Source organism: Eucyclogobius newberryi, unplaced genomic scaffold (genome assembly GCF_026437365.1).
Source record: "Eucyclogobius newberryi isolate DKJ021-1_F unplaced genomic scaffold, fEucNew1.0.hap1 SCAF_5, whole genome shotgun sequence".
Taxonomy (NCBI): Eukaryota; Metazoa; Chordata; class Actinopteri; order Gobiiformes; family Gobiidae; genus Eucyclogobius; species Eucyclogobius newberryi.
The window spans coordinates 35627467-35641073 of NW_027316167.1; the positions used below are offsets into that span (position 1 = coordinate 35627467).

A 13607-nucleotide genomic window follows, 5' to 3' on the forward strand; every position below is an offset into this window, starting at 1 on the left:
ATGGCAGTTAGTGGCACAATGTTCAATATCATGTCTGCTGGACTTAAAAAAATCATCAGATTGGGTCCACAAGCTTCACCACAGACTTTAAATGCAAATTAAAGTTTGAATAAAAAAATAACCCAATAAAACTGTGAAACCCCAGCATCACGACAATGGAAAGAAAACTATAATCCACTGGAGTTAAAGGTGTTTTATTTTATGTTTACAGTATCAACAAGAGTAATTTCCTTCAGTTCTTCTCCCGTCCCTTTTTCAAACTCCAAAAACATTTATTTCAATACATACTGCAGAGGTGTCGGGGAGTAGATAAGTTCATATACACAGAATGTTTATCGGGCAGTAACTTTAGAGCCGCTTGTCAAATAAATGGTGCTAAATCTAAAGCCGTTTCAACGTGACAAAGCTCGGGACAAATGCGAGAAATTAGTACAAATTTGGGTAAAAAGAAACTGACAACAGACCAGAACCGAGTTGAGCAGTTTTCGAATACAACGAAGCAATCATTTGTTGGAAAAAAGCTAATATTCGCTCTTTATTTTGAAGAATTACTTTAGTTTTGGTATAAAAATCTAAAAAGCCTCTCAATTCGCTCTCCAATTAATTACCTTTTTAACATCAACTTTGGTTATCTTTTTGTTTTGTTCATTTGCAATTTTTAAAGTCAACACACAAAAGATAATTGCCTAACTTCCACTTTGTCCCAAACTAGTCGTATTGTGACCGCAGCTAACCGTGAATCTGTGAAGGGTCTAAACCTGGTGATGTTTCCATAGCGATTTGTTCAAAAAATACAAAAACAAACACGTGATAGTCCTACATTACGCATCGTACAGGCATTTTGAGCAGTTTTCTGAAACTGCAAGCCTTGGCATTTCACACTTTACAGCTTGAAAACACTGTAAATGTAGGTAAAACAAGTACGTGATACGAAAAAGCTGCCCTCTGCTGGTTTCGCCAAGGAAGTAAAGCGAGATGTTGAAATCAGGCAAAAACGACAGCGGCTAACTTCAAAGTCAAAACATTGGATGCCGTTTTAGCGAGTTTGATCGCATTCAAGTCCGAGGCTATAAGTACATAGACTTTAAAAACACGGAGAAGCACTTCTGGATTCGTCTTTTGAGCTATGGAGGGAAATGGACTGAAAATACTGGATTACGCAAACTCGAGCGCGACCGAAACGAAACGCATCTCCAGGTATATGTTTTTGATGGGGGGGAAATAGCCTGGTTAAAAAGCACAAGAAAGATAGACTCTTAAAAACAAACTGGAGAACATAACCAGAAAGCATTTGCCGCACAACTCTATAAAACAGAACAGACTAGGTTCGGTAGTCCAATAAAACACGGTGCACCTTCTATTGCACACGTCCAGTCGCATAGTCTCAAAACCTCGACTTGAAATCAACAAAATCGCCCTGAAGTTAAAAGTTTTTTTCTTTAAATACAACAGAAACGTGGAATAACGCCATAACGTGTCATATTTACATTAGGAACGTTTAAAAAGAAGCAAGTTTCTACGAAATTATGGCGGGATTGACTGAAACGAATTAAGATTTTGCGTTTAATTCTGTCAAAATTTCGAACAAATGGGCAATTGCAGAATTGGATCGAGCGCATGTACCAAATCAGAGGAAAATGTATGCTATTGTAAAATTAAAAACAGGATCACACTTAAGGGATTACGCCGGAGATCGAGGCCCCTGCCGTCGACTGCCGCCCAGATCTATCTGCACCGGCCCCTTACGGATCCTCCTGCGGGTGGTGGGTCCACGGGAAGACGGCCCCATGTTGCTCGTTTGGGCTGTGCCGAATCCTTGCACCAAGTGCATGAGTTCCTTCTGCAGTGATGCGGTTGCTGCATCGGACTCTTGTGGTGAGCCGAGTCGAAAGACAAAGCTCTCGATTTACCAGTCAATCTACGTTCATACCCTCACCTATGGTCATGAGCTTTGGGTAATGACCGAAAGGACAAGATCGCGGATACAAGGGGTCGAAATGAGCGCTCCCTTAGAGATAGGGTGAGGAGCTCAGTCACATGGAAGGAGCTCGGAGTAGAGCCGCTGCTCCTCCACATCGAAAGGAGCCAGCTAAGGTGGCTCGGGCATCCGTTCCGGATGACTCTTTGACCCCTGTCCCACCGGGAAGAAGCCCCAGGGCACGCTGGAGGGACTATGTTTCTCGGCTGGCCTGGGAACGCCTCAGGATCCCCCCAGATAAGCGGAAGAAGCCTTAATTCTGTGTAAAACTGTAATCTAAATTGCGTCGTAGATTAAAGTTTAGCCACTTTTTCCCCCAAAGACCGATCCGTTGCAGATATTATTTTGTGCCACTGGAAATTCCACAAATGCAAATACGAAACGCATCTATGCGCGATAAAATCCCCTGCGTCCTTGAAAATTAACCGTTATTTAGCGGCAACAGAATCGGCCAATACAAAGATGCAACAACACTTTTTTTTTTTAATAGGACACAGGCTATACAATGTTCACGAATCCACACGGTATTTTTACTTTTTCGCAGGAGGGTTTTCTAAAATAACAAAACTATATTACAACAGTGATTAAAGAGTGATAAATATTCATGCACAAACGTATGACGCTAACTAGGAATACTATTTGGAAAAAGCCAGCCATTTTTAACGCTTCGCAAAAAACGGGAGGGTCGAAGAATTATATATAAAGAGCAGACGAACTTAAAAACAACAAAACACGACATTGAAAAAGGCACATAAACTCCAGAGTTCAGGTTTTCCGGAAAGTTCTGGCCATTTCGTGGGAACAAAATATATTTTCTCACATGCAAAAAATCCACAAAAAAGAAATGGTAGGGTACATTTATGTTTTAGAATGGGTCCCAGTTACTAAAGTCAATATTTGTTATTAAAGTCTTTTCCAAATTTGGGTTTCTTTAAATGGTGTAAAACACAAATAATTAACCATCATGGGAGGAGAGAAAGGAGCAAGAGGCTGGCACAATTTTAGCTTAAGCACATTTTCAGGGTTGCTACGGTGAACAGAAATGGGGGTTTGTTCCGTTAAATTACCCGATGTTTAAGTTGGGTGTTTTAGAGAGGCGCTGAAAGTTTGGAGAATTGACGACAGATGCTCCTAGTTTTGTCATGAAATCGAGACAGACGTTGAACATTTTGATTTTGTCCGTCCATACTAGGAAGGAATGTCAATAATTCACACAAAAATATTCACTGTGATGCTACAATGGAAAAATCATCAGTATCCATGATTATATTTCTACTACATTTTAGAGTAGTTTGTGCAAACACAAAGCTGCTTTAGGCGTTAGGTAGAGAACATACTGACCGGCTCACTGTAGGGCTGACATGAGATGCACTAAAACATATTCAGTCAAATACAGGAGCCAAAGGTTTATCATAATTCACATTTAGGACAAAAACATTACACCTTTGTAAGGAGATAAACATTTTAATTTATCCTTTTATGCCTTCAGGTCAGTTCAAATGTTACTTATGTTTAGTAATCCTAAACTAAACGCTCAAAATAAGTTTTCAACAACCTAAAATGTTATGTCACAATTAATATTATATTAATTCATTCATTCATTCATTATTTAATATTATTGATATTGATATAAGCAGAAAGTCATGCTTAATTTCAAATAATAGTGAATTTTTAGTTGTTCAAGTTTTGTTCCTCACTTTAACATTTAAAGGTTTACTTTAAATTCTACTTGTCAAGTCCAGGACACAGAGCACGTAGTAATAGTATTACTAACCATTTTATTTCAATTCATTTTGGAAACTCCTTAATAAAGTAGCCCATTTCTGTTCACCATAACCCAAAGGACGATAAGAGCACAATATGTTTCTCTATTACAGTTACAGTCCTTGCTTAAACCCTAACATTAAATGCAGAGGCTATTTTTTACGTATTTTGTGATTACGAGATGCACTGTTCTTCACCAGGGAAGTTCTCTCCCTCCCCGGTGTGCTGGACCGTGTGTTCCTGCAGCGCGGCCAGATCCACAAACCTTTCCCCGCACCACACGCACTTGAACTGCGTCTCCCTCGAGTGGACGCTCTGGTGCTTGGCCAAATGCTCGCGCTGTTTGAAACTTTTATCGCAGCTGGCGCACTTGAACGGCTTTTCTCCGGTGTGGACCCGGCGGTGGCGCTGCAGCTCAGACGAATACCGGAAGCGCTTCTCACAGTCGGGGCATTTCAGGGGCTTTTCGCGCGTCGGGTCGCATCGGTGTTGGACGAACTCAGAGGAGGAGACGAAGCGCTTGTCGCAGAGAGAGCACTTCAGCGGCTTCTCGGTGCAGTGCGAGTTCTGGTGGCGCTGTAGAGTTGAATTCTTCTTGTAGCCTTTGCCGCAAACGTCGCACTTGTACGGTTTCTCAACTTCGCCGCCGCATTTGTGCCTCAACAGCTCCCCCGACTGGCTGAAGGATTTCTGACACGACGCACACTTGAACAGACTCTCCATGCCGTGGACTTGTTGGTGGTAGAGGAGATGGGAAGGTTGGAGGAACCCTTTGTCGCACAGGTTGCATTTGAACGGTCGATCCGCCGGGTTTTTGTGCGTGCGGCGATGGCGGACCAGCGCGTACTGCTGCTTGAAGCTCATCTGGCACTCCTCGCACTGAAACGGCCGCTCCTCCGAATGCGTGCGCTCGTGTTGCCGCAAATCCGACGGGCGTTTAAAGCTTTTCCCGCACGACCCGCAGCTGAACGGGCGCTCTCCTTCCGGCTGACACTGGTGGTGCAGGAGCTCAGACGACTCTTTGAAATGCATCTCGCACAGGTTGCACTTGAACAGGTGCTCTCCGGAGTGCGCGTACATGTGGCGGACGAGATGGGAGCGATGCTTGAAGCTCTTCTCGCACACAGCGCATTTGTACGGCCGTTCCGAGCTGTGCGTTCTCTGGTGATGCGCCAAATGCGAGGACTGGCTGAAGCTTTTGTCGCACTGGTCGCACTTGTACGGTTTCTCCCCGGTGTGCACCCTCTCATGACGCGTCAACTCGGACAGGTGCCGGAAACCTTTGTGGCACACGGAGCACTTGTACGGTCGATCCGGCGAGTTGGCTTCAAACGCGGGGGGAGAGGATTCGTCGATAGAGGCCACGCCGCCGGAAGCCTCGCCACTGGATGGCTGTTGCGGATTTGCGGCGGAGGAAGTCGGCGTCACGTTGCCGGATCCGGGGCGGTAGGTTTTCTCGCAGATGGAGCACTTCATCGGATTGTTCCCGTTGCCGTGCGAGTTATGATGCTGCGCCAATGACGTCAACAAGGAGAATCCCATTTTGCACACGCCGCAAACGAAGGGTTTCTGTTCCACCTGGACGCACTGATGCTCCAGGAGGTCCGTGGCTTGGCTGAATATCTTCATACACTGCGTACACTGGAACGACCGATCCTGGGTGACCATACACTGATGCTCGTGCGGGTTCGCCAGGTGGGAGATGTCCTGGCCGCACGCATTGCATTTGGTGACCTGCATTTGCGGTTGCTGCGCCTGAACCTGTTGGAGGGTGGAGTTGTCGGGTTGAAGGACCACTCCGTAGACTGTGCAGCCCAAAGCGTTCTCCGCTCCCTGGGGAAGAGTGTGCACCACGGTTGGGGCTCCCTGCTGCCATGCCTCCGTCATTTTGACCTTCTGAAGGGTTCAACACAGAGAGAGATCGGGACAGATGGAGAGGCGGGAAATCACTGAGGGAGCTGCAAAAACAAAAAATAAAATGAATTTAATTTAATAAATACAAATCTAAAATGTGTACTTAGTAACTTTTCTAGTCGGGGCCCATCACTGATATATAAATTAGTAGACGCAGAGTTCAATGCTTATGCTACTGATCTGACCAGGAAGATTTGAGGGACTCTGGAGCACCCCCTTGAGTTTTTTCCCTATAACCGTTAGCATTAGCCCACAAAAATCCCAAATTATGAATAATCAAGAGGTTTTGGGCTCGTACCGACCATCAACCACATTTAGGTGAGGTCAATGCCACGTTGAAAGTCACTATTGAGGTTGTAAAGAAGGGCTATTCAACATAAGGCCCGATGACCAAATTAGACCCTCCAATATAATCCGGCCCACAACCAATCTTCCCAATATACATATTTTTAAAAATCTTGTTTACTGGTTTAATTGTGGGTTAGCACTAGTTTAGTCCTGGTCTTGTGGTGTTTAGTTTGGTATTTTAAACTGACATTTGAGTTAAAGGCTAATTGACTGAGGTTTCTGCGGTTGTGTACGTCTGGTGAGAACAAGAAACATCCTCTTTTACATGTTACTGGTGAGAAGAGCAGATAAATGACATCATATCATGAAACAAATGTGTTTTATACTTTAACAGGGGATTGGCACCATTTTACTTGAATGTGAAAGAACCTCCGATTTGAGTCGTATCAACGGACAGAGATAGGGAATTTCGTGTCCATGAATGTTTATGGGGTTCATCACCTGCTTGTTTCTGCGAACAGTTATTGCTCTGCCTTAAATGTTCCACAGTATAGCATACTTGCATTTATTCAAGTACAGGCGTTTTGAAAATAACCTGATAAACATGATTCTTACAATGAGCATTGTCACCTATCCACAGATCTCACTTGTAACTTGGCTGGTTTCACTTGTTTGTTTCCATGGAGACAGATTATTTTGATGCCACAATGAGGAACATATAGAGAATATGAAAGATCATTAATGCTACAGATTTCAATCAATAATCATTCTTAAATTAACATCACATTTTTAGTATTTATATTTTCGTTACAAATGAATACTTTAACTCATGCAATAGATTTTAAGCATTGTATATGTGTAACAGACTAAATATAGTTCATGTGTGTGTAGATTTGAGCCACGCATTTTTATTCTCAAGAACAGTTAACGATTAACGGACACGAACAGACCCTCTGCCCCATGAATAATGAAGCAAACACAGGGTGATTAGTGAAACAATGGATGTATGTGCGACATTTAGCACCAAATCCGTCAAAATCCGTTTACAAAACAACAGCGATCGTTAACAGATAATAGATAAATTATCTTAAATAATAATGTTCCTTTTAGACGCGGAAAGGGGGCAGAAACCGTGATCTGGTTTGTTCATTTGGTAGGGATGCGGAGCATCAGCATCACATAAGTGTTTAAACCGTTTAAAGCCTTGATGAGCAGGAGGCCGAAACAAACACATGTATTATTTATCCACGTTTGTGTCATTACTATAAAAGATTATTAGAGCTACGCAGTGAAACGCAGCGGAGTGTCCATAGGAAAAGAGGCGAGGGGGGTTGGTCTATTTCCTGGTGACAAATTAAATAGCGGTTCATTTTGATGCTTTTTATCACTTCATATGCGCATTTTAACAACGTTTGTAAATGTACACGAATGACACTATCGTATCTAACATCAAGAAGCTAAATACTGCTTTAAACATGCAACAAAGTCACCTTTTGCGCAGAAATGTATTTTAGCGTCAAAAATGACGTTAGCTCTGTGGCTAATGCTACCGATGCTAACTTTAAACAAACAGAAGGTCGTAAATGTAAAAAAAAAGGACAACATAATAATCAGAAACGCTCTGAATGCAGGGATAGTAACGCGGTGAACAAAATGTAACGTGCATTTATCCTGCGCAGACGGCAGAGGTTTGTCGGTGTAAAAGCGGCGGCCGCGGCCTGGGAGCGGGGTGTCGTGAAACCTTAAGCGGGAGGAGGGACGCCTGAACCCCGCAACGCTGAGCCGCGTAGCCGGGAGCGAAACACGAAGGTCGGGGAGACTTACCGGTGATTTATCGGCGCTTGAACGCGCAGTGAGCAGCCTGCTCTCGGTGTCTCTCCGGGGCTCGGTTGTGGCGGGGCCGGTGGTGGTGCAGGGGATGCGGCTGGAGCCGGACGCCATCCTCCGGAGCACGGACACCGGAAACCGCAGCAGAGCCGCTGCAGGGGGAGGGGAGGCTCCGGGCCCGGGCTGAAACACGGGGACACCGCAGGGAAAACCGGACCAAAGGCAAAGACAGTCGTTCAGAAGGAAATAAATCAGCACAAAGAGTCTGAGAACAGGACGCGGGGAGCGACAGGGCCCATTTCTGCCAACAGGGGGCGCTGTGTGAATAGGCCTGCGGATGGATCTGTGTCAGGGGCGTGACTAGAGACAGAGAGGGGCCAAAAGAGACAGTAGCCAAAGTATCGGATCTAGGGCAGAGGAGCTATAGGGGCCAGGGCAGAGGAGCTATAGGGGCCAGGGCAGAGGAGCTATAGGGGCCAGGGCAGAATAACTATACGAGGCAGGGCATAGGAGCCAGGGCAGAGGAGCTATAGGGGCCAGGGCAGAGGAGCTTTAGGGGCCAGTAGTAGTTATAGTGGTTCAGTTTGTGCAACAAGGTGGGATACACCAATAATTATCATTTTTCAAAACTTTGAAAATATTGAAAGAGATGTATAACTCAATATATTATGTCAGAATGTCCTAAAATTATGATTTTTTTCAGAATATTTGTGTTCTGGTTTTCTATTTAATCATTTAGAGAGCTTCATGATATAAAAGAGTCATCTGGACGCTGTATTTTAAAGAAGACGTTTCAACTTCCACCCGTCAGTTTGAATCTGATGGAAATGCTGCTGCTTGAACCATTTCCATCAGATCACAAATTACTTTTGGATGGAAGTTGAAACGTCTTGATTAACAGTATCCAAATTATTTGGATACTTTTAATGATTGATTTGGACCAAATGACTCCTGTTTCCTATGTAAATCTCATTTTACATCAGTAGAGAGTGACGTTCTCTAAAGATGTTTGACAAAGCCCAGGGGTCGGTGCACCAAAGCGAGCCCGGCAGTCACCCTGTTGTGTTGGCTTACATTGTAATATGTTGCTATTAAACAACCCTTTTTCATTTGAAACTTAGAAACAAAAAGATGACACAGAGACAGTTTAGTTTGAAACTGTAGATATTTTCTCCACATTAAGTTGGAAACAACCTCATAAACCAAAGAGTAAAAAGAGCATGCTGTGCATGCAATGGTCACAACATGGAGCGTCAGTGCCGTACAAAACAGACTCGTATCAATCAGCCTCGAGCCACAGAACCATAGCCACAAGATCTCACTCTCCCAGAGTGCACTGGGGCAGCCTGTCCAGAGCAGGGCATCAGGATCGAGAGGCTTAATGTTAGAGCTTAGATTTAGATTATTTTAGAAGTCATTACATAGTTCTGGTTTATATATTTAGTCCTAGATTTAAAGTCATTCTTCTTGTGCTCAACATCTTTAGTCCTAAATATGTCTTTAATCTTTAGTTCTGTTAACTCTTGTGTCCTTGTTTGGTCCAAGTTCATACATTTGATCATTGAGTAAACAGCTCCACCGATGCCGTGCTCTGGTTCAGGAGATGTTGTGATTGTGGCCACACATGGATTCATTAAAGTGGGGTCTTAGACTGAAGAGGCCAAACGAACATGCGCAGAAACCCCAGAGACGTGACGTATTTTAGTGGAAACCTGTTAGAGACAAACAGTGCATGCCATTTCACCGCGGACAGTTGCACAGGGCTCTTGTCCAGAACAACGGAGCACAAAACCAGAGGCGCAGATTAACAGTGTGACCTCAGAGTCATTTCAAGAAAACCACATATTCATTTAGAAAAGGCATCAGTCGAAACGTTCTTTCTTCTAAGTGTAACAGTTACCAAAACACTAAAAAATATTCAATGTTAATTTGGTCACTTGTTTTCGTTTTTTTGTACATTCCAGACGCCTACATTTTGGTATTTCCTGATTTCCTGATGTATCACCTTAAATAACACATTCACACAATAAAACAATCTAAATATTTGTTAGATAAGTCTGATAATATAAAAAAAATCTAAAACGTGCATGTAAATGTTTTTTAAATTGCCGAAAACATGAATGAATAGTAAAATTTAAGACAAAGGTGCAAAAATATCAATTTATACCCTTTTTTTATGACACTGTTTTTGTTATGGATTGGCAAATTAATTGTAATTGTAACCGTCAATTCATTAAATGAATTGTTAATTAATTGCACAGGATCCTGATTCTGATCTATCGCTTGATAGTGGAAGTTTATAACTATAAAATATGTTTTATTATAATATAATCAAATACTAATTTAGCATCTCTCCAAAATCATGTGGTGTTATACACTTTTGGAAGTATCTTCCATTGCTGACATACAGTATACATAACGGAAAACAAGACCTTTTATTGAGTATTAAAAACACCAGCAGGGGGTGCATAGACTCCAGCTGCAGGTGTGAAGAAGTGAAGCCGTTCTTATCAGGTTAGAAATATACTGCTGTTATCAAAGTCGATTAGCTGAAAGTGGATGAACTTTCACAGTCTTATAATGTGCAAAATGAAGTCCCATTTAGAGTCAGTGCTGAATTTGTGTCAAAACTCAATCTGCATATGCCCAGGCGGTTCTACACAAAGATAAGATAAGATAAGATAAGATAATCATCTCTTATAAAAATCTCAGGATTGGTCTTTTACTACAGACAAATTGCATTTTAAGTTAAATATGAGCCCAGCTTTGGTGAAAATTGAACTTGACCAAAGAGATCAGTGCAGAGAACCATCCATGAACTGCCATATTTAAAGGCGCTGTACCTTTTACTGTTTTGAAACGTGAAAACCAAAACTAGTCCATGTTAAACTCTTCGCAGCTCCCCATGTGTCGCTCACTAATGCATTTTGAACATCAAAATATTCACTGTGATGAGTATAAAAGCTCTTTTCACGGGTGTCTGAGCTCAGAGTGAGATTTGCCATCCCGGGTTAACAAACATTAGCACTGTCCTGCTTCTTGTTTAATATAACGCTTTATCATTAGATGTAGGGAAAACACTGTGGTCTCAATTTCACCTGAATAGATGCTTTTACAGTTTATCTGTACTGGGACATAACAGATTTTACTTTATTACAAAAAAGTTTGCAAAAAACAGCTTTTTTAAAACTATATACAGACTTTTAACTGGCAAAGACCATGTTCAATGTAAGGACTAAAAGCTTTAAATCTCTTAAAAACTAAATTACCATTCCGTGTGGCACTATTTCAATTCACACGGAAAGTTTCAGTCACTTACAGGCCATATGTTTGTTGTTAGAAGATGTCATTATGTTTGGCCTGTGCAAATAACCAATGCTAATCATGTATTAGCATTTTCTGCATAACTCGCTACAACAAAGCAACATTTGTGTTTTAAAATGCAGCTGTACTTTTGTACAATGTCATTTGTTATTGTATAACAGTTAGAACCTCAGCTGACAGTAAAGTTTAGAACTGATCTGATAATTGAGCAGTTTACGTTTGGTCCCGTTAGAATCAGAATCAAGATGGCTGCACAGGTACGGATTATATTTAATGCGTTTCCATGAAAAAATAAAGGTTATGAAACTTTTTTTTGGCAAACTTGATTAAGATACAACTGCCAAATAAATTTAACCGTTCCTGGCGATTTAAATAATGAAAAACTATTAGGCTAACGACTAGCAAGGTTGATGCAGATTTTGTAAATAACTGAAACTGGGGGGGTTTGTCGTTTTTTTATCTTAAAGTTGTAGTATGAATGCATGTTTTTCGTTTTTTTTAGGTATATTTTTAATTGTAATTGAATAAATGCTAGAAAGATCAGTTTAATGTCATACTGTGGTGGACACCCCTCAAAAAAAATTACATAGGGCACCTTTAAGTGGTTGACAAAGTAAATATGCATTGTTTCTTCAAACTGAAAATATAACGAGACACATAACAACATCTTTAAGTGCAATTACTGGCGGTCACACTGTTAAAATGTTCTTTACAGTTTTGCAACAGGCTTTCGTTGAACCCTCAGTGGGCCGTTTATATTCTTAAAAGGTTTTTTTTTTAAACTGAGATAAAAAAAAAATATGGTACGAGGCACTCACAGCATTCGTTCGAACAGAAACACGTTGGAGTATAGAGTTTAACAGTCTCAGGCTGTACACCGGGCCGAGGAGAGAAGAGAGAGGGAAAACGAGAGGAAAGAAACGCAAATTAATTGTGACAAAAACAAAACAAAAAACTGCCAAAAACCGATTGACTGTAGTAATAATGGACCAAAGGACAGGACTGACACGGAACCACAGGCACAATGTTTTCAGTTTAAACAAAGCCAAAACGGCCATCCAATTTTTGAAAAGCAACAAATTGAAAGTGGTTAATAAACACTTTAAAATGTGTCTTTAAAAGTCATCACCAGAATGTTCAAACATATCACAATTGTTATTTTGAACTAACATCAAATCTAAATAGTAACGGTTTTGATTTTCCAGGGTAGAAATGTTGATTTGTTCAGTTTTTTTCCCCACAAATTTTCTAGCCTGACAATTGCCTTTGAGCTTCGCAAAAGTTTAATTTGTGATCAAGTATGTAATATATCTGTATATAAATATAAAAAATATGGTGGGCTCAACATTTCAGTATATATTATTTCCCACTTCATTTTAGCTCCCTTTCTGAATTCATAAACTTTTAAAGGGTCTATTGAATCTATTATAATAAATCTATCAATTAGAGGTTACAGTGATGGAATTCATATTTTTACCAGAAGGTTGGGGGTTCAATGCCAAGTTTTTCTATGTATTTCTTTGTTTAGCAGCTGTAAACACATGTAATTGAATAAATGTGAGTTCTGCCCGTCGGTCCATTATTTCTATCACAGTCTGTTCGTGTTCATGCCAAACAAAGACAGTGAATTATAGTGACATGGTGACGCTGCGGTTCCTCCAGAGTTTGACTTTTTTGACAGAGTTTTATAATTAACTTTTTGTGTTTTTAAATGGATTTGCACTGATCCTAACCAAATTTATTTTGTAATCAATTTAGACTGTATTATAAGATTACCTGGTGTTTCTTCGGGGCAGTTTTAGGCTCAGTGTTTCATGTCCAAGTACAAAAAATTTGAAAAATAATTAGGCGACATTTTTATCTGATCTGACACATAAAATATGAATTTTCACTCAAATACTAAATACAAATTTCCTCTTTAAATTCTTTAATCGTGAACCAGTGTTTCTCAAACTGTGGTGCGTGTACTGCTGGTGGAGGGGCCCTTTGTTTTATTTAGAGACAAATTCATTCATGCGTTTGTCCCCTTTTTGGTTAATCATTGTTAAGAATGACCGTTTCCATGGTTAAGCCTCATTTTAGACCTGGTTTAGCCTTGTTTTCGACTGTGTTTAGCCCTAAATTAGACTTGGTACGGTTTTAGATCTGATCTGGTGGGACTCGGAAACCAAACATCATCTTAGGGATCATCTCAGAATGGGTTGAAGCTGAAAAGACTTAATTTTTTTCATCTCTCTCTAGACCCCCTCCCCCCCTCAAAAGACTTAAGTCTGGCTTCACATAAATATTAAAGGCGTTGATAAAACGATAGTAGCTTGATAGACCTGCTCACCTCTAGTGAACATCCCTGAACATCCTTTGGTAAGTTTATATTTAGAAGTTAAGAACTCTCCAAATAATGTCACCTGTCGCACATGTTTGTTTACTCAATCCACATGGTCACGGGCCCTAGGGGCCCTACGGCACATCCCATTCAACCCAAACTGTGCGATGACCACATTGAGATAGTCTC

At 41.2% G+C, this 13607-nt stretch overlaps 1 protein-coding gene across 1 annotated transcript; it reads right to left on the reverse strand.

The window, feature by feature from the left end:
- Positions 1-168: 168 nt before the first annotated feature.
- Positions 169-8086, reverse strand: LOC140381275 (uncharacterized). The gene is made up of 2 exons (XM_072465310.1): positions 7769-8086; positions 169-5700 (listed from the first exon to the last, which is right to left on the reverse strand). Exon 2 carries the CDS (start codon positions 5627-5629, stop codon positions 3917-3919), a length of 1713 nt encoding a protein of 570 aa, XP_072321411.1. The 5' UTR covers positions 5630-5700; positions 7769-8086; the 3' UTR covers positions 169-3916.
- Positions 8087-13607: the final 5521 nt, after the last annotated feature.